General features: G+C 44.0%; 1 protein-coding gene across 3 annotated transcripts in view; it reads right to left on the bottom strand.

The window, feature by feature from the left end:
- Positions 1 to 25,025, bottom strand: part of LOC141785979 (interleukin-1 receptor accessory protein-like 1) — a 167,587-nt gene that overhangs the window by 58,316 nt on the left and 84,246 nt on the right. For all 3 annotated transcript variants that reach the window (XM_074664646.1, XM_074664644.1, XM_074664645.1), the window contains exon 6: positions 7,422 to 7,496. In XM_074664646.1, coding sequence (XP_074520747.1) covers positions 7,422 to 7,496 — 75 coding nt within the window. The remainder of the gene's footprint in view (positions 1 to 7,421; positions 7,497 to 25,025) is intronic.

Here is a 25,025-nt window from a genome sequence, read left to right on the forward strand (position 1 = left end):
CTAATGAAGTTCATCCTCTACCTTTCCTACCTACCGCTGAGAGGAGCCGCTTATTGATCGGACAAATGGACGGCGAGTCGGCACATGGAGGTGGTGTTAATGTTTGAAATGCCGTGATAAAATAAATAAATAAATCTCTTGTGATGCTCCGATGCTCTGCTTGGGTGAATTTCCCGTCAGCTCGCCAAACAAACTCGACATGTTTTCGTCCACCTTTGACTCTCACGCTCGCGCCAGTTTGCATCAAGATAACTTTGACTTTTCCAGAAAAGTTGGAGAAACTTCCTGCATGCATCGTAGCAGCCAGAATGAAGCCTGCCAAAGATCCTCTAGAGAAGACAGATGCTTTTTTTCTCCTTGTTCATTTAAATTTGACCAAATTCAAAGCTCATATTGATATTAAATTAATATCAGAGTGTGAAGGATGCTGAGGAGCTCCTGTCTGGACACTGGTTGGCAGACGGAGGGAATAGTCCGCTGTGTGTTTGCTAGAAACGAAGGAGGGAGGGAGGCTTTCATATTACAGTTAGGCTGAGTCTCAGAGATTAAACTCCAGCGCTGCCAAGACAGCTGGCACAGCGGCTGTGGTTTGTTCCTCTCGCTGTAGGAAACCAGAAAAGAAATGAAATCTTTTCACAATAAAACATTTTCTGGGCACTTCGGTTTCACTGTTTGGGAACATTTTGGAGCTTTCCAAAAGCAATAAGTTGCTCTGTGAAGTAACAATTTATGAATTCCACGTTGGCGAGGACATCTCGTGATTCTTACCCAAACAGCCAGAGGAGGAAGTGTCTACTCAGAGCGCCACTGCACGCTAATCTGAAAACAACTATTAGACCTGCATCTTCATGCTCTCCTCAGGATTTGGGGCTAACTGGGGCTTTGAGGTCTTGTCTGATCTGGTCAAACTTGTGATGTTGGGGTCCTTTTGGCTCTCTGACCGCTAAGGATGGGTACCGGATTAGGTACTTTGGAAACACTTTACTTTAGAGGTTCGCAAATTCCATCACACTTAGGGAAAAATCAGACAAAGTTTTTTCTTATTTCTTTAAAATTAGCTCATAACTTCTTTAAAATAATGACCAAATTTATTGTTACTTATTGTTACTCCAAATTGCAAGGTAAGAAGGTGACGATTAGCAAATAATTTATTTGAAATGAAATCACAACCCACCACAAAATGTTTTTAGAAGTATCTCAACGTTTCTGCTGTTTCCAGAGAAGCAGGTGATAAATAGCTGCTTAGTTCTTGAAAACAGAAGTTAGCTTCATTGTTTCCTTTGATAATTACCTTCCCAATAAGCAGTTGATAGTTAGCTATTTGTTAATTAATGTCACCAAGTTTTTTTAGTACCAGCCTTACCTGACTGTGACAGACACTGCGAGTACAAGCGCACAGCAAAACACAATCTGGACAGAAGTTATGAGCTAATTTTCACCAAATTCTCATGAAATTTGGGGGATAACTTTTAAAGAAATAAGAAAAAACTTTGTCTAATTATTACCTTAGTGCAGAAATTTGCATACCTCTAGAGTAAAGTGTTACTGGTACTTTTATAGGTGCCAACTGAATTCTGTCAAAAGTGCCAGGTACCAGTTCATATAAAATCAAACAGTACCATGTTCAGGTACCTAAACGCATCTTTGTGACTGTGAGGGAGTGTAAGAGTTGGTGATTTTCCATGCTGGACATGAACCCAGCATTGCAAGGTTATATATTAAAGAATAAATATTTATATTGAAAATAAATATATTTGATTATGTAAAAAAAAAAAAAAAGAAATTTTTCACCATATGAACACAAAAAAGTACTGAAAATTGGTACCGTTGAGTACAGGTACCGATTACCAGGTACCGATCAGCTTTGTTTATCATATCATGTAATTGGTTCATCTTGGTGTCTTAATTACAAGTTCTTCGTACAAAAAAACAAAATTTCAGACGGCTATCTGCAAGGGCTCATGTGTTGCTCACTAGCGCCTCCAAAAACTAGCTTTTCCCTTCAGATAATGTGTCCGTTCAGCTCCAGAAACGACACATGAGAACAACTCAGTGATATTGTATCTGCTCTGATCTGCGGGGAGGTCAGGATCCCTCCCACTGGTGAGGAGAAAACACAGTTTCTTCACCCGTCTTTAAAAGAAGGAGGTGTTACCTGACTCATGTCAGACCAGCAGCCTCCCTCAGACGACCACAGCTGCTCATCGCTTTAGCACGTGTGACTCCCTGGAGGTGACGGCGTGAGGCGGTAAAAGCTTCATGAGATCTCTGTGTCTGAATGTGAGGACTGAGCATCAACTTGTCATCCTACATGATTTCATCAGAAAGTGTGTGTACATCTGTGTTGGTGTGTGTAGCAGCTGTAAAGTGACATCATAGATCTGTGCTCTCGTGGTGTCAGGAGTCACTCGCCAAAGTTTCACCCTCCCGACGGTGATCCTGGCCCTGCAGCTCGCTGGCTGCATATCAGAGACTGCGCTATCTCCCTCCCCGTCTCACACACACACATACACTCACAATTTTACTTACACAATCAAAAAGCAGCCAAATGTGAGACCAAAGACAGAGGAAGCAAGGTCGAGCTCCGGGCGCAGAAGAGACGCTGTCATCTCCGTCCAACCTAGACGCACAGTCGCATAAACACAGCCAGAAGGAAACCAATATGGCCACCTGTTTGGCTGCGAGTACAGCGAGGGCAATTAGTTCAACCAGGCAACACACGCGCTGCCAAGGGAATGATGATGAGGGGAGAGTTTGCAGGGTTTGCAGGGTTTGCAGGGTTTGCATTTTGGCTGTGGGGTTTGCTGAGGAGCGGAGAGGAGAGGAGGTGGAGGATGAATTCCTAAAAAACAAAAACTGCATCTTATTCTGCTTCTGCAAGCATTCAGGGGACAAAAGCTCAGCAGAATCCAGGCTGGAGTAAAACTTTACAGGAAGAAAGAGCATCAAGCTGTTAGAATAATTAGAATGAGTTATTTTCTCTGAGTCACCGGAGTAAATTAGCATCTATCTGCGATGAGTCCAAGTTTTTGAGCCCACAAAGAGCAAGGTGACAGCAGCGTGGAGGTTAAACTCAGGGCTAATCTAACGGCTGTAAAAAGAGATGGCTCTGCTTAACTGCTGCACTAAAAGGTGCTTTTAGCTCCTGAGCAGGTGGCTGTGAGGTAGCAGGCTGTCACATAGAGACGAAGAAGTTGTCAGGTGAGTTTTCTCACTTTGGGTGATGCATGTGGAGCTGCTGATGGAGTTAATAGACAGAAAACCGTCGGATGAAGCCCTGAAATGATCGTGATGAGACCAACCAAAGAGGAGGAAGAGAACGTCCTGCACACGTGAAGAGTTTTGACAGCTTGAAAATCTGCTCACAGCTGCTAAATCTTCACCTTTGACACACGCTCTCCTCCAAAACACGCAGGAATAATAAAACGGTGGAGAATCCAGCTTGGCTCGCAGCTCTCCTCCAGCTCTTAAATCATCTTCTGATGCTCTAATTGGTTGAAATTGAAGTCCGATGACCTTCTCGAGTAGCTCCATGCAGTCACTCTGCAGGAGCACTTCAGCCCTTAAATATAGCACGCAACACCCCAGACTTTCCCTGAGCCAAAGCCCAATTTATGATTTATAGGTCTGCCTGGAGACAGGAAGCCTTTCTGGCTCAGAGAAGAGGCCGTACATCTTAATACCGGGCTCCTTGGCCGGATCTTCTCCGCGCTGGAGCTCGCCGGGACGGGGACAGGTGGAAGCTGTGGAGCGGTCAATGAGGGAAGGGAGCGTGACTTTGAGGTCGGTCAAGATCCAGGGTGTGGAAAAAATCCTGGTCACACTCGGCTGGATGGAGTAAAATTAGCCTCCTTTGGTCCAGTGGGGCGAGCAGGTCTCAGGAAGCCATCGCAGCTACATCCCCCTCATTACCTCACTTATGTAAAACACTAATGGGAGCGATCCTGTGCCAAGACCTCGTCCAATCACCGGCAGCAGCCCCTCTTCTAATATGACAGGCCGATTTATGCCTGCACGCTGCAGGGCGTATTAACCATTTGGGACAGTGCGCCGTCTTGTATCCACTTTCATCTGTAATAACTCAAAGTACGACACCGCCATATTTCATCCTCTCTGTGCATCTTAAACGCTCTCGCTGTTCCCACCTTGCCCTGACTCTTCTCCCCCCACCTTTCCTCTCTTCCTCCATCTTTATCTCCCTCCGTCTCCCCCTCCCCTCCCCGCTCCTCCCCTCTGGGCCTTGACTCATCTGGAGACTCGCCAGGAATGCAGATAGGATCGCTCGCAGATGTACAATAACTTGAGGGGAATAAATATGCCCTAATTGAGAGAAATGATGTAATATTGATCCTGGGGCTTCTGAACCTTTTGGCATTGTTGGAGCGTTCTACGGAGCCTGTGACATTTAGAGGGCTGGCTGCTGTGTGTGTGTGTGTGTGTGTGTGTGAGGAGTGTGAGATACCGGGCTAGGTGGAGCGGCTCTTTCTGGGTTCGTCTAATCGAAGCGTTAAACATCCATCTGGTGTCGTGTGTTGACAGCGCGTGACTTTTTGAGTGAGAAACAAAAGAATCGATGGAACCTGGAGCCATCATTGAGTCTCCCTGACCCCCCCGACATTTACACCCTGTCTCCAGGACTCTTGGTATTTACCTTCAACGTGATCTATCGCACAGCACCCAGGATGTCGATATCGATCATTAAATATTGAAAAGAGTGTCAGAGAGACGAGATCTGAACATGAAAAGATAAAAATCCAAACAGGATGAAATCTGTTCCAAGGTGAGGATCGTGATTCACAGACGTCAACTTTGACCCCTCTTCATTCGACTTAACGATGCTTTTTCAAACTTAACACGTGGCTCAGAGCAAACCTCACCCTGTAATCAGAAAGAGAATAAAGCAAGGGTGCAACCGGCCAATGAGGAAGCTGGGCAGATGCTGCAGCCATCGTGACTCAACCAGTGTTCATTTCGTTGACAAAAACTATGACGGTATTCGTCAACAAACCTTTTTCATGGACCAAAAAGTCAGGCATGATGACCAAGACTGTGACGAAATATAACTGACATTTTCGTCAAATAAAAAATGACAAGAAGAAAATGTTTGGGAGGGACGCACCGTGATGAAATGTATCACAGACGCCCGTTACCTTGACAACGCACATGCAGCAATGCTTCTCAGAGGATCATGAGAACGAGTCACAAACCTTTATCATTACACAGTTTATGGTATAAACACAAGAATATAGGCAGTAGGAAGAGCAAGGGAGGAGCTGAAAAAGTGAGAAGTAAGAGAAGAAAAGCATCAGACCCGGCGTCCACATGTGGCCACATGAGCCAAACTTAGGAACTTTTTCATCAAGACGAGCAGCGGGATGAAAAAGAAACTCCTGACGAAGCAATGCATGATGTAAGAGAAAATATAACGCTGCCTGCAAACCACCGTCTAGGTTATTATCCCAAAATAGTATCATAACAACACTTTATCAAACTGGTCACTGTTGCCGTGACAGCGACAAATAACAAGCTGGAGAAAAAGAGAAAAAATATAATCTTCGCTTTATAAATCGTTTGTATAGATAAAGTTCATTTTGTGTATTATTTAGCAGTTGATTTCTGCACATGGTCTGCAAGTTCGCTTCTGTGCAGAGAGCCAAGAGCGCCGGCAAGACTACAAAGACAACAGAGAAACACAACACTCCTTTCCTATTGGTCGAAAGTGCATCACTTCAGGCAATCAGAAAAATCATACGGTTGCTAGGAGAAGAGTTCCAACATGCGTGACAGTGAGTTTTAACAAGTTGGGATCACCAAATGTAAAATCTTGTGAAAATAGTTGTACAAAAATGCCTGGTAACTTCCTGTTAATGCAAATAGTTATAGCATTGTTTGCTAAATTTGAACATTAGCCCAAAGTCGACTAAAACCAGACGAAGACTAAAAGGTTTCAGATGACTAAAATATGACTAAACCAAATGTTATGTTATTCAAAAGCCTCCTCTGTTTTACAGAGCGAACTGTAAATGCATCGTACTTAAAAAGAGCGTTCTAGTCTTTCCACCACTCAAACCGCCCATCACATTCACCCGTCCACACTATATTTACACGCTAATAGCAGAGTGAGCCCGTCAGAATAAGTGATTCCTTCATATGTATTCACACACCAAGAGGAAGAAGCTGACCACAGAGGAGTGTATCTGTGACCTCTGACCTTTCTCTGTGTTAACAATTTGTTCCTTGGTTACTTACAATCATTAAATGCAAATAGATGCACTACAAGGCTCCCAAGAGGCATCATGGGAAACAAATAAAATCACTCAGAGGCACAAGAGGAGGAGAGGAGAGGAGGAGGTGGATACAGCGGGTCGAAGAGAGGACGGTTTGATTCCCTCAAACGTCTCTTTAGGCCTCGGTTCAGGAGCAACAACACAAACAAGTTCATGCATTAAGGAAATTAAATACCCCGTTGTCAAAGGGTTTCGTGTTTACAAATCGTAAACATTAGCGCTCTACCAGAAACAGACTGGCGCCGCAGTTAGTCTGCTCGGTGAAACCGCAGTCAATTATTCTGCATCTGCACAAGACGAAGTGAGAGCAGCGTGCGCCGAAGTGTCAGGCTGAATTACAGAGTCAGACTGCGCAGAGAAAGGCGTGCAACGGCGTGCACTCCACGCTGGAGGGGGGAGCGTTTGTGGTGTCCTCCATGTCTCCTGTCCTTCATGAAACAGCTTCCTCATCTTTAAACCTTTACACATCAGCATCATGATGTGAATATGATCAGATGAGTGATGAAAGATGGACGACCAAAGCAAAACAGCATTTCCCTTTTTGCGCCATTACGTCCCGTCCTCTCAGCGATCAGGTAATGGATTCTGAAAATCACCATCATCCACAATGAAACGCTTAATCGGATGAAAAAAGCCGCGGAGCTTTTATCCGTCATCGATTTGAAGCTACAATGATTCGCGCCTATTTTCTGATTGCCACCTTTTACCTCTGCGCGCCAGTTGTGTTCATTGTCCGTGACAAATTTACTTCAAAGGAAGCCTTCATCATGACCCATTTTCCCTCCACCGACAGCTGAGCTCCAGCCCAGTAAGGCAGGAATTTTCCCATGAGCCCCCTGTGCATCAAAAGCCGGTAAAGCAAACGAACAAACGGCGGGATGGGAGGCAGTCATTTGATGTAATGCTGACATAACTGAAGGTAATGTGGAGGAAGATTATGATTGGTTTTCTCAGGAGCGCCACTTTGATCCATTAGTGACTCATAACAAAGACGCGTCCTCGAGAAAACAGATCTGATCAGCGCAATCGACGTGACTTTCACACTTTGAGTCACGAGGAGAAAACTCCACCTTCGGCGCTCAAAGCTGAGCAGAAAACACACTAAGAACACTGGGAATACAACACGTTTCCTACCTATCGCCATCTCGATGACGCTCATCTGGCTCTCTGCTGGGGAAAGGATTTTCGGCGGCTTGTCCGTCAGGGGAGCTGTGAAAAGACAAACACAGAGAGAGCAGAAATTTAATTCCACATCCTTCTCCCCCGTGGACAGTGGGAGTATGATTTATTCATTAAAGAGCACAATAAAAGGCAGCATTAGAAAGGGAACAAATACACAGAATATAATATTTAAAGAGTGGACAGAGAGAAGGAGAGAAAGGATAAATTACTATGAGTCAGAGTTTCTCATTCAGAGCTTCAAACGCTCTGTTTTCAAAGCAGCAGCTGCTTCAAAAACACGATTCATTCCCCTAAAAGTGAGTGTGTAAGCAATGATTCGGCTCCGACACGCTGCAGTGAACCCTACTGTACGTACAGCAGCTGTGGGACAAGTCGAGCGTTTCTAAATGTACAGTGAGCCCCACGGTGACACTCGTCCACAGCTGCAGTGGGCATGGGAAGGTTAAGAGCCGCTGCAGGAGACGCAGTTTCAGCTTTGTGGAGTTAATACGAGGAATCTGAGAGTCAGGCCTCAGCAACGTGCAGGGTTTGAGAGTTTATCAGCGCTGGGTTCAACCTAGGGGGCGCACTCACTATGAATAACAACAACATTTCTGCACATTTAGCTCTATAACATCACTTTTTCTGCAGATTTAGAAAAATATTTGTGAAATTAATTTGTGAAATATTATATCTAAATGTTGAATGTTATTTATAAATTATAAAAATCAGGGGTCTCATAGGAACCATTTTGCCTCAGCTCACCTGGATTAAAGTCTCCAGGAGCAACAAAATCTACTGGATCATAACAATAAAGACAAAAAGTGTCTAAAATTCTAAACATAGTAGAAATCTACAAAAAATAATCAAAACAATACGTTTTTTGTGTTTATAAAACTGTACAAGTTTTTAATGTAGTTTTTTATTTTAAATAAATTTGCAAATATTTTTTAAATAAAAATTGGAGATGTCATAAATAAGCAAACTTCATAAAATGTGAAAAAGTTGCAAATTTTTCAAAAATTTTGATATTAAAATATTATGCAATTTTTTTCAACAAAGTGAAATAAAAAAAAAATGTGCAAACATTTGAGAGAATTCAGAAATTTTTGAAATTTCAAAAATTTGCTGAAAAATATTGTAATCTAAAAAAATGCTAATTTTTAAAAAAAATGTTTTATTTAAAAAAATATTGCAAAAAGTTTTAGAAAAAAAATTGCAAAATATTCAAAAAATAAAAAAAAAAACTCAATTTTTATTGAAATTTTAAAAATGTCAAAAATGAAAAATTTAGAAAACTGAAATTAGGACAAAAATACTAAAATTTAGCAAAATCCTCAAAAGATTTTAAAATCTTTATTTCAAGAGCTGATGCATATTTGGTCTATCAATATGTTAATGCATTATTTGATTTAGTGTCAGCGTCTTTAATCATCAATATCGGCCGTAAGAAAAATAAAAAATCTTTATTTCAATAATATTATTACTAAAGCTACAAGAAGCCACTGCAAAGATGTCAAAGAGCCGCATGAGGCTCCAGAGCAGCAGATTGAAGACCCTTGATATAAATAAATTTCCTGATTCTAAATATTTAGCTAAGACTCATTATTTATCAAAGATTTATAAATCTTTTGCAAAGATTTGAAGATATTTGCTTAGATTTAAAAAAAATTTAGTAACGTTTTCTTAATCTTGCAATATAAAATGCAAAAAGAACAAAAAAAAAGTATTTAGTACATCAGCTGCAAACAACAGGAGATTTGACCTCATCAACGAGCGTTAAAGACAAAAACAAAGGGTTAAAATCTGAGAACAAACACTAACTTGAGCTTATTAATTATGAATTCTGTTACAAATTGTGCTTTTCCGTGCGCCTGGCGTGTTCCTACACTGTGTAAAGAAATCTCATTACCTTAATTACCTTTTCCTAATGAAATATGCTCAGATTATTTTCCTCATAATGGCTGTGAGCACAAAAGTTTTCCACTGTTCTGCTTTTACTGCTGGAGACAACAAGAGACAGAGAGGAGCACGTGCAGGGAGGAGGCTGCGGGTATTTATAGCAGCATGAAAAGAGCTCTGCTGAGAGACGAGCGTCCAACGATTCAGGATCAAACTGGACGATCATGATCCTGTTTGTCTTTGGTGTGTTATTGTTGGTGTTTTGCACTCGTAGCCTCCAGGAGCACCTGCAGGTACAGAAGCATCAGAGTGTTTGCAGTTACACAATCTGAAGCACTAAAGAAAGAAGAGGCTGAAAATAAGCTTCAGAGATTTACTCATGTGCTATTTATACAACACGACTGCAGCAGAAGAAAAACCCATAACCACCCTCAAACAGACGCCTGGATGCGTCCCGTCCTTCACCACCAGCATCAGTCTCACGATAAAGGCACGACATGCATTTCTTTATTTCATCCTCCTGCAGAAAGTCGAGCGAGGACGGCTATTCCAGGACACAGCCTCTCATTTCAATCTGGATTCTGGTTTTGATTGGCTGAGCCAGTTGAAGGTGAAATCCCAAACCTGGAAGGTAATCAAAGTTCTGGTTTCCATAATCTCATTTCACAGCTTAAGGTAAGAAAGTCGGAGGAAGGCTGTTTTAACTCTTGTAGAAATTCTGCCCTTCATCCAAATCAAGGGCACGCAACGAAACGCTGTTCGTTAGCGGGATCGCACCTCGCTGGAAGGCACGCCAACACAGACGAGCAAATCTGAGCAGCATTAGAGAAGCTGGAGCTGCACACCGTGAATCTGCAGTGGGTTATTATGAGTGGGAGTGGGCCGGCTTTTTTCGCTGTGGGGCTAGAAACACATCCATCCTGACCTGCCTCCCTCCCTGCACACAAACACACGGAGTGTATAAGCACATTACACACACACACACGCACGTGGAGGTATCAGCTGGGGAGAAAATCTTTAAAGTGTCCCTCACAGGCCGTGTGATCTGCTCCGGCTGTGATCACATGATGATGGATGGGGGGATGGAGGAATGAAAGAGGAAAAAAGAGACCACGTTCTCTCCCATTAACTCCACCATCGCCCTCCTTCCCCTCGCCACATCTGTCCGTGGCTCGCCGCGCGCCTTTGTCGCTCTGTCTGTCGGTTTCTCTCTGGGGTGCAGGAGCGGGGAGATGAAAAAGGGAGGAAGAGGAGGACAGAGGGAGGGAGAGGGTTGTGGTCCTGTGTTCACACCTCATTAAAGACCACTTCAGCAGACATAGATTAAGAGGAGTAGTGTGTGTTCCTGCGCGCGTGCGTGTGTGTGTGTGTGTGAGTTTGTGATCGTTAAAGCTGAGATGCAGCAGGAGAAATAAATGGGAGCAGTTTTAAAACGACTTGAGAGGAAGAAACTGTGAGTCCACATTTTTTTGGTGCAAAATAATTTGGTAAGACTTTACTTTCATCACACTTAGGTAAAAATCGTATTTCTTTAAAGTTAACACATAACTTCTTTAAAATAATGTCTTAATTTATCATCGCAAGTCACAGTTGGTTGGTTACTGTTTTTTTTTCTGGTTTCTTTGAGAATGAAAACTCTACTTTTGTAGAAGTGTGTATTTTCGAAGCAGATTGAAGCTCTCACTAACTTTTACAGCCCTCCTCTTTGCTTCACGGCTCCATATTCAGGTCAATCGACTGTAAAAAGGCTATTGTAAATTCTTAATGTGACCCCAGTTGAGGGAAAAGTGCTTTCATTACAGCACAAGTGAAAATTTCCTTCAGCAAACAGAATCTAAAAAACGGCAGAGGCTGCAGAAAATGTGCAGAAGAAGAAGAAGAAGAAGAAGAAGAAGAAGAAGAAGAAGAAGTTGTTGGTGTTGCATTTCCTCCCCGGCCCTCGTGCTCCCTCTGAAGCTCTCCTGGACGTAGATTTGTAACCTGTGTAGGATCCTGGAGTAAACTCATCCCCCTGTCATGTTCCTGAAGCCATCCTGAGATGATGAGCGCGTCGTGATGTGGCAGGTCGGGCGGCGGGATCTGCCTGTTTCTCTCTGGCCACACGGTGAGCAACGCGGTGACTCAGAAACATCTTTCATCCCCGGCAGAGGAGAAGGAACCAGTCGGGGTCGTGTCCTGGATTCACGGCCTTTAAACCTAACGCTTTCCCACATATGTTGCGCAGAATTCTCTGTGTTTTCCTCTCAGACGTCCTGTTGTGTCACAAGCCGGGATGCTTTCTGCGTTTTACCTCTAACTTCTTCCTGCATCTGTCACACAGGATGTCCTATACTGACCTTCCCCTCTGTCTTCAAACCAACCAGGTCTGACAGAACGAGCATCATCCAATACTTCAAACTATCTGGAGCCCGTAAAACGATGAACAGAGAGATAAACGCGGTCGTTTCTGGACATCTTTCTGCAGCCTCTCCAAAATAACAAGCTTTAAAGAGCTCCTGCATTGACTGCTGTGCTCAGCTTTAATGCACACCGTATGTATTTATGTCCGTCAGGGCAGCAATAACCTCAGCTCCACACCACACATTTCGCTCTGATCAAATCCTCCTCAGCCCGCAGCCGAAGTGTAACCAAAACCTTTGGTCTGCTTCGTAGAGCCTCAGCCACTTGTTATGATGGATATTTTGGAGGTTACAGAGATAAATCTCTCATCTGAGAGAAGGTGCTGCTTGTTAAAAATGAGCTAGATGCTGCGGGAGACTCCTAGAGAGCTCGGAGAAATATACTATCGGAAAAAAAGATGAGCCCTAAAGAAATGAGGGTGTAACACTCGGGAGGATACTTGTTGGAAAATACCAATAAAGAAACAGAACACAATAAGGGTATATTTCCTTATTGAAAAAGGTGTTGCTGTAGAAGATCCATCAAAACAATTGAATAGGAGAGGGCTCAAAGGATGGGGCGATGCATTCAGGGGAAATCACATAAATCATAGGACTGCAGGCTTCAGGAAGAGCTTGAGTGACTTTGTTCTCCAGTGGAAAACAAAAACCCTCCATGTAATTACTCACAACAGCCGCAGATTCCTCCCTCAGACTTTCTCTCGTAATGAGATGTCTTGTTAAATCTGGCGCAAATTTTCTGAACCTTGAGCCGCTGCAAACATTTACACGCTCGAACAAAACCGCCCATGCGTGGCCCAGAATGAGTCGCCTGTTAATTAGAGAGGCCCGTCCTCATTATTCACCTGTTTCCTCAGCAGAGGCCAAACCTGTTATTCACCGCACGATACGGAGGCTGGGAGGTGGGCGAGGAGGGCGAGGAGGGCGAGGAAAGGAGGGTGATGTCTTACAAGCCGCCTGGCTGAAAATATCCCAGAGGGGAGGAGATGAGATTGACTCAGAAAGAAGAGGAGACGGTGGTGGAAGAAGGAGTCCAGCTGAGGGAGAGCTTAGGGTTTGTGGAGTGGGAGCAGAAGAGACAGGAGGAAGAAAGAAGACGTGGACGTGAGAAAAGCAAAGCTGATGCAAAGACAAGAGAGGAGCGTGTAGCTGGGGGTCAGTTTGGGTCACTGCTGAGATTAGAGGAAGATGTTTCTTAGCTAACAGCTTCATCCTCAAGATACCAAAGAATCTCAAAGTTTCAAACTCATCCGGATCAGGTTTAAAAATAAATACAACCAATATTATATTATATTATTATTATAAATAATTTTATTATAAATAATTTTATCATTTATAATTTTATTAACAATACTTTTATTATTATTATTATTATTATTATTATTATTATTATTGGTATCAAAGATAATACAAATATTTGTTCATTTATTTATTTATCTATTTGTTATCATTATTATTACTAGCAATAAAATTATTTATGTATTTATCCTTTATTTATTTATTTATTTCTATTTACTTTATTAATATAGTCTTTTTATACCTGCTATCCTGTTTTCTGCTCTCTGTCTCCTTTTATTGCCTTTTCTTTTTCTTGCTCATGATGTTTTTCAGCTTTAATTTTGGTCTTCATGGCCTCATTTTATATAGCATAGTTCTTGTACTGTCTGGGTTCATATGTCATACCTGTCTCGTACTCGTCCAAACTAAACCTTTTGTTTTATTTTTTTATTTATATATTATTTCTTTTTTTTTTTTGGTGCTGAAGCTTGTGTTAAAGTTATTTTATATTACTATTATTATTTTTATTATTATTATTATTATTAGTAGCAGTAGTAGTAGTTGTAGTAGTAGTATTATCTCTGACAAGTATCTCCTAACACATGTGCTCCCTTCTGCACATGCTCTGTTCCATCAAGTTCAAAACTGGATCTTTCACCACAATAATGCCCCCTCACCAAACATCCAGGGCCAGGAGGACTTGGTGGTAAATCTTGAGGCTGATGCATGGAACTGAGATACTTTGATGATACTTTTTTAACACTCTGCGCTGTGTATGTTTGCATCCTTTCCCAAACTGCAGGGGGCGGTGTGTCACAAAACACACATCTACTACAGCACAAACTAGAGCAGAAGAAGATATTTACACTGTTTACAGCTTTATTTTTGTCAGGAATTGATCTCTGCGTCCTAAAAATGCCAGGATTTTATATGGTGCAGAAGTTAGGGGTGATATTTAACGTTGATGCTATCAAGAATTTAGTTTGTGAGTTTTTCTTGTGAAAAAAGTTTAAAAAATATATCTTTTGTATTTGTTTTTGTCTAGCTAATGCAACTTTAAACACACTAAAGATTTTTCCACAACTGTCTGTGAACTTTTTCCACCTCTGTGCTTGTTCTGGTCTGAACGTGTGGTCTATGAGAGAGAGGAGCAGGCAGCATGTCAGGGGCTCATGTAGCTATAAATTACACATGATTACACCACACCTTGTGAGCTCCGTCCTTTACGGCGCCGGGCTGCGATTGATGGAGCATGTGACTGTTGACTTAAATGTCAGCTGGCCTTCGTGAAGGATGCTGGATGCTACATGAAGGTTATCAAACATTCTGCGTGATGAACGATCAGACAAGGCGTGACGTCGCTGAGCCATCCTTTAAACATCCAACTGGAGTTTAAGACACAGACTTGAGACGGTTGATCTTGGGCTGTGCTAACTCTCAGGTTTTTGCTTTTGCACTGCTTACAGAACACATTAAGATTCTGGAAAGCTCTTTCCTCGGCGGGGGGAATTGTGTTCTTACAGCGAGAAAACAACACAGAGAATGTTAAGCAAGAAAAAGAGGAAGGAAATAATGTTACAGAAGATTTATGAAAGTGGTGCGTGGAAAAAAGTCAGCCAGACAGTTTTTAGGACACATTCATGCAAAGCACAGAGGAATAATGGAGTTAAACCACACGCAGGAAGCAGATTTGGCTGCACGGATACGCTTCAGAATCTAATACAGACACAGGCAATTTCTAAGAGGCAGAGAGGAGGAAAAATGTGCTATTGATTCATACACTTTCTTCCACATACTGCGTTCTCAGCAAGCATTTGTCTTAGCTTTAAATTTAACTACTCGACAGGCAATACCTATGTACTTCCCTGTAATTAAAAAGAGAGTTCATCTTGAGCTCGCTGTCATAAATCGCCTGATTTTTCCCCCAGCGTGCTTTCTGCGTCTCCTCAATAAATATATTCAGAGCAATCAATAGTGGTATTACTATGTATATATCGCTGTGGGAATCAGCTTGGCAGGTTGCCGCTGGCAGTGCTACACTCCCGCTTTGCCCATGTTAGCCTCCAAAATGTCTGTCTCCTCGTCTATACCAGGACTTGGCAGCTGAGGAGGCGCAGAGGGAGGAACACGTGTGAGAGACTTCAGGCTCCGGTGTGTTAAAGTTGGAAAAAGCTGAAAGAAAACAAAACTGTTCTCCAGGAGAGGAGAGGGAAGAAACGTGGATAATGTGACGAGTTCTGCTCACTTGAACGTTTGAAGTAAAGAGAAAGAAAGTTGTAATTAGGCAGATGTGTAAACCCCGCTCTGTGTGCTGTAATTAATCATGATTGCGTTAATTACACTTTGTTTTTTCCATAACGAGGACAAAAATGAGACAAACAGCAGAGAGAAATATAGAAATGAACAATCTCATGCCAAATGACATTCTGCAGCTTTACTGTTTCTATATTGAGATTTCATTGCTGTGGATATTAAAAACGCCATTTCTCTCCCTGCGGCGGATACTTATTCCAGCAACCCGAGTACAGTGAATTATTCCTTCCTCTGTCTGTAAAAACTTGTCTTTTAAGTCCATTATTTCCCTATTTTCCATAAGCAAAGCTGTGTCTGATACAATCTTTTAATTAAGATTTTACAAGTTGCTTCCTCCAGCTGAAAAAAGCGATTTCTCTGCTGCTGGAGAACGCTTCCCAAGGACAAATTATAATATCTTTGTTTAGTGTGGCAGATCACTCATCATGCAGATCTCATCTGCTTTTTTATTTACTCTGTGCTGCAGGAAGTGTGCAGCACGCAGAAGGCTCTGTGTGGATCTGTGAGCTGCTAATACAGATGTTTCCAGGACAGATGTTATCAGCGTAATGATTCCAGAAACAAGACCGGCCACGCGTCCTGGACTCTCTGTGGTAACCATCATTTAAGAGGACACTTAAAAGTTTCAACAACTTTTTCCTCCGCTCAGTTAAGCCTAAGTAAAGCCTAACTCCATTCATAACAAAAATCATGAACTCCTCCAACAGCAGCTGTTACCTGAAGAAACCTGGACTCAGTCCAGGATCACCACAAATGACCGTCTCTTAACCGCCATTTCCAGCCACCACCGCTGCCTTTGACCCAGTAAACACCATTATTCTCCTTTCCCGCCTAAAACACACACTCCACATGACTTCCTGGCTGATAACCAACCTCACTGACCATCAAAAGTTCATTCATATCTACAAACGCCTCTAACTCTGCTCCTCGGGCTCAAGGCGTCCCCCAGGGTTCAATGCTGGGTCCTCTAGTGTTCATTATTTACTTGCTCTGTGATTAGCATAACTGTAATCTGTTACAGTACAGAAAAAAAGGAATCAGATTACAGATACATATGTTAAAAAGAGGGATAATTTAGCAGGATTACATTTTAAAATCAAATGGGATAATCTACAATGCAGTGGAAACATGCGTAGTTAGCATTTTAAGTTCGTCAAGCTTTTCTTTTTTTTGAATTTAGTAAACAGACGCCTGATTTGTCTGGTTATGTTTGGTAATGAAGTAATCTAAAAGTGATTTAAAGTTATCAGACACATTACTTTTACTGTAAGTTACTGACTACATTTTTTAAAGGGTAACTCTGTCAATATGGCCTTCATTTCCACTGCTATGCTGATGACATCCAGCTCTACATTTCTACAAAACCCATGACCACATTCCTGCTTCTCCAAAATAAAAACATGGACACCAAACTGGTTTTGTCTTCAGTAATATTTTTACTACTTTTGCTCCTGTGTTTGTCTGAAGATCCTACATGTAACCATGGCTGCATTGTTTACATGTGAAATCAGCTTTTAGCAGCTTTTAGCATGTCAAAGCTAACTCGTGCAAGGCCAGATGTTTCCCCACAAGGTGAGGAGGAGGTGGTGAGCTAAGAAGTGACGACATAGACCTGTCCTTCCATCCATCGTTATCAGGAGCGTAAGATCTATCTCCAATAAGATGGACAAGCTAGCCGTGCTAACCCAGCAACAGAGGGAATACCAGAAGGCAGAGTAGCATCATGCTATTCACCTGCTGTGAGCAGACAGGATACTTTGAGCCTTGACAATCATTTTGTTTGGCTCCTTACGTAAGCTGCAGCCCCTCCACAGTGACTGTAGTTTAAAGTTTTCACCCGGTCCACACACAGGAGGACTGTTAAATAATGACATGTGAAAAGGGACTCTGTCAGTGCTTACACAAGCCACCTACAGCACATCAACCTGAGTGCCAATCATGGGAGTGAGTCAGCTCGTCTGGCAGCCTCTGCTGTTCTGAGCTTTAAAAGCTAAAATGAAGAAAATGATTTCATGAAGAGAGGTATTAAAACTTCCAGCACAACACGTCCGTCAACACGGACCCTCTCAGACTTCAAATCCCACACTTCCCACCCCGTGCAGGACCATCATTCATAAATAATTTTCCACATGGATGAGTCTCACTTACCAACTCGGTTTACTTTTATCGCAGCCGTCTATCCCCCCAGTGTGAGTTAGTGACCGGTGTGTAAATCCATACTACGCTGCAGGGCATGCTTAGCTGTGATGGTGCAACTAGGTGCAGATAAGTGTTATTGCTGGAATATAACCGTCTGCATTCCTCCACAGTCCACGCTGAGCCAATAAATCCAAACTGGACGTGAACAAACATGTTTCCCGCAGTCACACCAACTGGCTTGATCAAATATTGGCGTTTGACTTTAACCACCGGTGCCTGAAGTTAGTCAGCCGATGCGTTTGGCTCTCAGGACGCAAACAAACTTTGGGATGTGCAGTGAGTGGAGCACAAATGTTCTGCGTTATTCAAAAAGTGGGTTTAAAAAACTCGAATCGACGGGGATATGATCGTCTTTGAGCTCTCCTGTATTCTCCCTCTAGTTCACCCTTTCTTATCTCACACACACACACACACACACACACCTGACCTTCCATACAGCCCTCTGGCTGACGACCAACATATGAACCCAGGCTGTCATTGACATTCTCTGGCATCGCTCTCCTGCGCTCCAAATGACTCCGTGACCTGGCGGGCACATGATTGTGATCAAGGCGATGACCGTGAGAGCAGCTGCTCTACCTCCACAGCTGCAGGATGCTCTGGTTTTCCTCCCTACCCCTTGGATTGTTGGGCTTTTACTGTAACAGCACTACGCTCTCAGGACACCAATCGCACCAAATTCGACCCTTTTCTCAGCTCGTATTGCATCACCAACCCCACCTCCAGCATTCACCCCACTTATCCCTCTTAACCTCCTGCCAGTGACTTCTTAGTTTTGGTTAAACTGCTGCTCCAAGCGACTGAGAGCTCCCTTGTGTGAGTCAGTCCTGCTCCACACCCCCAGCACACAGCCGAAGCCGCTCGGACACAGAGACTCTTTCTTTCTCAAAGGGAAACCAAACAGTTGACATAAAGGCGTCTCAACAATCTACGTATTATCGCCCTGGTCGCCCATTCATGGCGGTGACCCTCCGTTAAAACCGAGTCTATTCGACTTGAACTCTGTTCCACCCTCCTCCTCTTCAGCTTGTTGCCAGTGGCCTGTTTAATTCCTGCTTGGTGCCATTTCTGCACAGTGGCTCCCTATTGCCGAGCGATGAATCCCTTCGCCCAGCTTGGCCACCGAGCCTCCCGTCCCTCCCCCGCCGCCCGCTCTTCATTCCACCCTCCTCTCTCCTCACCTCCTCCCCCCGCTCTTCCTTCCTCTCAGCCCCTCTGCCAGTGGCCCTGCAAATCTCCGGAGGCGGGCAGTGCCAAGCGTTCCAGCTGTTTAAACAGGTCAGCGGTTGGTGCCGTGTGCCAGCAGGGGTAGCTTTGCCATTGTGGTGGCCTACATCGCTGGTTTGTGTTAACCCCCCCTGAATCCTGGTCCTCGAGGGAGCTGCAGGGACAACACAGAGCTGCTGCTCAGCTGAGACTCTGGGTTTGAGTCGTCTCATCTGTCTCAAACACATCCATCCGTTGAGAAAAGTTCCCACAAGTGTCTCCAAACTTTAGATCCTTATCATTCTGATTACATTTGTTTTGGATTCATCGAAGGTTAATTTCCTTTCCTGCACTTTAAAACCACTGAGTGTGCAGAAAGTGAGCTTGTTGTGTGAACTCCAAAGATCCAGGTGGAAACCTTTATCGATTTCACCTCTTCTCTCCTCTGCAGCCGTTTGAGAGAAGAAGACATTTACGTAAGATTTAAGCGTCTGGAAAAGAGAAAGGAAGACTAAAGCTTCAGTTTCTGCTTAAATAGAGAACACCTCGCTTAGACAAACGCTGATTTTCTTCCACCACATGCAGCCAGAACAGAGAGATTGGGCAATTTCCACACCCTGCATTTATCCCACTTTCTGTTCCATTTAGGAGGATGAAAAAACTCTTAAAGGACGAGAAACCTCCTGCTCGATGAGACGAAAAGAAGACAGAAGCTGAAGTTGAGGTCGTGTGAAACCACAGCTCGGGGTGTTTTTAAAAATGAAGCAGAGGAGGTGATGCAGACTGAGCGTATACGATGAAAGGCTTTCATTATGCAAACAGCTTCAGAGTGGGTTTGATCAGCGGTGTATAGTACGACCATCTGCAGGAACGCTCACAAGATCAGTCACTTCAGGTGCATTTGGCCCAATCCTCTCACTGCTGAATGAGAGCGGCTCATTAAAAGAAGACCTGAAGCTCCTGGGGGCTTCCAATGTTCTGCTTTTTTCCCTGAACGCAGCTGTTTGAAAACAAACCGCTGCCCTGAAGGAGATATTTCTAAAAAAAGACAGAAAATGAAAGCATGCATGTCTGGGGCGTTTGCAGGAATGCAGCAGGACGGTGCAGAGACGAATAAAAGTTATTACGCAGCAGCTCTGCTTTCTTTCCTGTGTTTGGCCTCTGAGGAGGAGTAAAGAGGACAGCAGACATGCAGGAAGTCTCATCCTGCAGGGTGATTAACGCTGAAGCTACCAGCTGATGAGGATGGCGCAGGTAGAAACAATCCAGACGTGCTCTCGGACGCCGCAGCAGGGGGCACTCTGTGCTAATGGAGGGTCTGCCCTGTGTATATTGTTGGAGATAGTTCATTGAAATTACAATCTAATTTAGACATGCTCCAGATCTGTCACAGAGGGAGCTGAGACGTATTAAATCCAGCTCTATAAGCCCACAACTCGCTGTGAGATGAATATGAATCAGGCCTATCTGGAGTAGACGAGTGAGTCCTGGTGTGGGGGTGGCTCCTCTCCCTCTTCATCTCTCTGTCTCTCACACTCCTCCTCCTCTCCTTCCTCTCATATCTCTGCATGTGGCAAACACAATTTCGCCCACAGATGCAGCTGACCAGCCACCTCGTCCCCCCTGGAGGACCTGAACCGCTCGCCCACAGCCATTCGACATCAGAGTTAATTTCCGGGATAGTTCCGATGATCAAGCGCTTTGTGAGTGAGGTCTTGGCTCTGCTGACCTGAGTTATGAGGCCTGCCGCTGTGCGTGGCAGACGGCGACCAACACGTGCTCCAGCGCCATCCTGCTCGCTTGATACCTTCATTACCGCTAGATCATTTCACAATCCCAATCAATACCCAGCTCGTCCCGCAGTGGGCGTGGACGCAGCCTGAGCGCCGCATTTTAATTGTCTGCTTTAGCCGCGAAAGGGGAGCGGGGACCTTTTGATTTGGCCAGGCTGTCACACCGTGCGCTTTAATTGGCCTGCGGACAAAACATGAGGGAAACACATTACTTGATGTGCTCATGCATGAGCCGACGTAATTTATTACAGAGGCATCGCAATCTGGAATGCCATTAAACTCAAAATGCCATTAAGCTTTAAAGTAAATGAGGAGCTGATTGTGTTATGAGGCTTTTAAGTACTCATCGCTAAGTCCTGTATGTCTTTTTCTGCTAATATAAATCATTTTGTTTATTATACGGCAGCTAAAGAGAGGAGGGAGGAGGAGACGCTGCAGCAGGGAGTGAGGAGGAAACAGGATGGCAGACGGAGAGTAAACAGCTTCTGCAGAAGTTTGCCCGTGGCAAAGAAAGAGCCCGGTCTCCTCCAATAAACACACACACGTCAGCAGGAGCCACACATGACCTCGGCTAGACTGCAACTTGTTGACAGGAAATGACCTCACCTGTGGAATACACGGTGAAGTCTGGGTCTGCATCATTATTTCTGGACATGGGGGACACAAAGGGAAGCCTGGCTCTGCAGTGCTGGATGCACAGACATAGAAATGCACCAATCATTCTTTAATTATAACTTGTGGAGCAAACAGAGGTGCTAACTGCGGTGGCAGGAAGTGGCTCTGCACTGTCAGCCCCATCAGCCACCCTACCCTATAATTCAACTCTCAATCTGAGCGAAAACTCTCCATCTTTTATTTATCCTTTCTTTAGAAACATTGCACTCGCTCATGAATAAATGAGAAGCTTTGCAATGCAGCAAACGCGCCCAGAGTCACTGTACTTCAACATAAGCCTGCTTTAGTGCCATTAAAATAACTTGTCATGACAGTGTAGCCTGGGAGCACCGCAATCAATTTCCATTACATCAAGGCCCGAGCGGGCATCGCCACCGAGCTAAGCGTGCGTTAGCAATCTCCCTGGACGAGGTTGAGGAGGATTTACTTCACTCAGCGTTGAGTTTCTTCGATAAATCCCACGTTCCACCAGCAGAGGTACGCAACATGGCAAGCTATGACGATGACACCAGCACCCAATCTCTCCCCTGAATGCACCTTTTGTGAAAGAGCAATCTGCAGCTAATTAACATCAGAGTAATTTATGCCACAAAATTGATTTTTGCTCACTCTAAATTATGCAGGAGTCCCTTTCCTCCCTCTTATCTCTGCGGCTGAATCAGACGATTGACACGTGGCTGGAGTGTCCTTGATGGGACGTTCCTCCAAACTGTCAGAGATGGAGGAGAAGAGAGGAGGCTGGACTGGAGGAGCTATAAATCTTTAAAATTAACCTCCATGGAGAAAGACGGCGTCTTAAAGTCAGATTTTCTGGGAGCAGCAGAGAAGTCCTCACCGCTCTGTGCCGAGGCGTTACATTAACACGAGTTTAGCGCCGATTTTCACATCTCCAAAGCTCAGGCACTAAGTGAGCGCTAATTAGCGGAGTGGAGGCATTAATTATGTAACACGTCATCTTAATTAGCAATCCCAGATGTACGGTGTGGCAGAGGAGCACTTGTAAGCACACTTTGCTAATTGATAGATGTTTGACAGGATGTATGACAGCAGGATGCTGCGAAAGGTGATATCAGCTCAAACGACATGGAAGTTTGTCAGTAAATCACTTCAAGGAGGAATATATTCATGTGTGTGAAATATTTAACTCACCAAACAAATGTGAGAGCTGCGGAGGAGAAATGTTTGTTTTTTTATAAGCTGTACTCATCAAAGGCATCATTACTGCTGTCAAATCAGGAGGAGTACGTGCCCGCTGTTCCTAATTTGGATTTAAAAGCTCTTAATCCTTCTTTCATGTGGGGGGATTATTGTCAGGGATTCTGCTTTAAAAAAAAAAGGAGCCTAATCAATGAACCGAGCGAGCAGCGAAGGCACCACACCACCTGACCCTTTTTTGCATTTCTGCACCATCTGTTCAAAGCAGCATCACATCTGTTGCTCCTGGAAGACCAGGTCTCTGAGGCAAACAGGTTTCAGGAAATATTCTGATTCAATCACAAAGTAAGGACACGAGAAATGCACCAGACTTCTACTTGTTCCCCGCTCCTGGTCATGATTAAGACATCAAATCCACATTACACGTCAGAGCTGTTGGCAGGGGAAGAGCGTCTAATCGTCCAGTCCACCTTGCTAGCCCCGTGTCCTAAATCTTGTGACAAACCGCCGAGGGAGATAGTCCTTTGTTTGCTTAAAACAGCATTTGTGCCCAGAAAGTGCCAGCTCATCAAACAGGAGGACGCTGATCAAAGTCATCTCACCTTGTGGAAAGCTGGCCAAGTCAAACTGAATCCTGGAGCTCCTCCTCAGGCCGAGCCAGAACACCAAAAACTACAAACAGGCAACAGAAAGAGGTGCTGCCAATTACCTGTCAGTGCTCACACGACCTCAGGATGAAAAGGGAAACACTGTTTCTATGAATATCTTACCCCACGGTTCACGGACACGTCAAGGCGTCCACACCTCCTTTCAGGGAAATCACAGCCTGTGCTCATGTACAGTAACCAAGTAACCACTCCATCCTGAGAACACGCTGCTCCGCACACGCTTCACACTCAGATATTTTCGCCCACTCCCACCCCTGCACGCCGTCAGCTCTGCAATCACATCTCCTGTGCCACTCCTTTGATGGTGCCAGCAGGTGGAAACCCACTGGGATGCTGAGTGCACACACAGGAGGAGGAATCACAGCTCAGGCCTTCTTTGAATACACTCTCTTAAATAAATCAAGCCGTCGTAATGGGAACTTAATGGGCGTGCACATTTAACATTTTAAACTAAAGCAATTAGTCAAACAGACAGAAAATAATTAAGAGTTTTGCTCCAGACGTCGTTTGATGGAGCACGGAAAGTTACAGAAAAGTGCTTCAGTCAAAGATTCGGAGGTTAAACTCCTTCCTGAGAGACGGATTTAAACAAATAAGGAACAATTATCTGATATTTATCTGTTAATTTCTAAACGAACTCCGAGAAGAAAGAGTGTTATCTAAAAATACAACCGCCTCATCAACCTAAATCACAAATAAGAGCCTCGGCGGCGAGGAGCGCTCGCTGGCTCGTCCTCCGCCATAAATGAGACCCAATTATGTCATAAACTCAAATTAAATCCTGACGTGTGGAATGGTCAGCAGTGGGAAATCTTCACTGGAGCGGCGCGGATAATGAGTGGAAAGTGAAGAAAATGCTAAAACGTTCTTGTTAATAAAGCGGCGGATGAGCGAGCTGGTGCGTGACGATTCTGGGAAAATAATTTGTTCATAACCCCCTCGGCCTTTGGAGCCATTAAGAAAATAAAAAGCGGGTCATGTGACTTTGAGGTAATAAAGTGGACACAGCTTAAAGGACGCTGTAGCTCAGACTTTTAAAGGGCTGAGGAAAATCCACAACTCCTCTCATATTTCTGCAGTGGGAGGTGGTGAGAGAAGAAGAAGAAGGAAGGAAGGAAGGAAGAAAGGAAGGAAGGAGGCGATGTCAGCTCCAGCTTGAGACTTTTCATCACCGGCTGTAAAGACGAAGCCTGAGGTTGTGCCTTTCACTCCTGATGGATATTTGGTCGACTGCTGTGTGGGATGTGACAAACAGCGAGGTGCAAACGGAGGCGATGGCACAGACGACGTCATAAATCGGACTGTACGATAAAGTCATCTACGCCGTATTTTACACCGCTTCTTGTTTACCTTTCCTGATTATTCCCTCCAACACCAAACACGCTTCACCACCGCACGGAGGATCCTCGGCGTGCTCCTCGGCGACACTCAAGCGCTAATTCATTTAGGAAAATAAGCAGAGGAGAGCTCTTCACCGTGCTTCAAGTGTGCTCCATGAGAGTGTACGTTTCTCCACACACAGACACACGATGCAAAGGCCGAGAGTGGTTTCCTGTTTACATTCAAGCTGTAGCTCAACTCATAAGTCATCAGCTCTCACATAAAGCCAAAAAAATAAGAATTCCACAAAGGTGGTAGGCCATCTTGGCACTGCTGGAAATCCAGAAGACATCTGTTCATTACGCTAAGAAGAAGCCAATCCAAACAGGGTGCTAACAAATTGCTAGCTGGTGGAGGCAGGAAAGGTGGGCTTCACTTGAGCTGTGCCTGTGATTGGACAAGCTTGCGATCTTAATATTCTCTAAACTGCCGAGTTAGAAAAAACTTCACCCCTGTAGAGTGTGCTGATAAAATTATTTGAAAATAGCTTTTATTGGCTTGGTGTGTACGTGACTTCTGGTACTTTCAGAGCCAGCCTCAAGTGGACACTTGAAGAACAGCAGATTTTAGCACTTTTGCATTCTCACATATACTGTAAAAAATTGAAAT

This window comes from Halichoeres trimaculatus, unplaced genomic scaffold, assembly GCF_033239565.1.
Source record: "Halichoeres trimaculatus isolate MK-OKI-2021-1 unplaced genomic scaffold, fHalTri1.1 fHalTri1_scaffold_24, whole genome shotgun sequence".
NCBI classification, from domain to species: domain Eukaryota; kingdom Metazoa; phylum Chordata; class Actinopteri; order Labriformes; family Labridae; genus Halichoeres; species Halichoeres trimaculatus.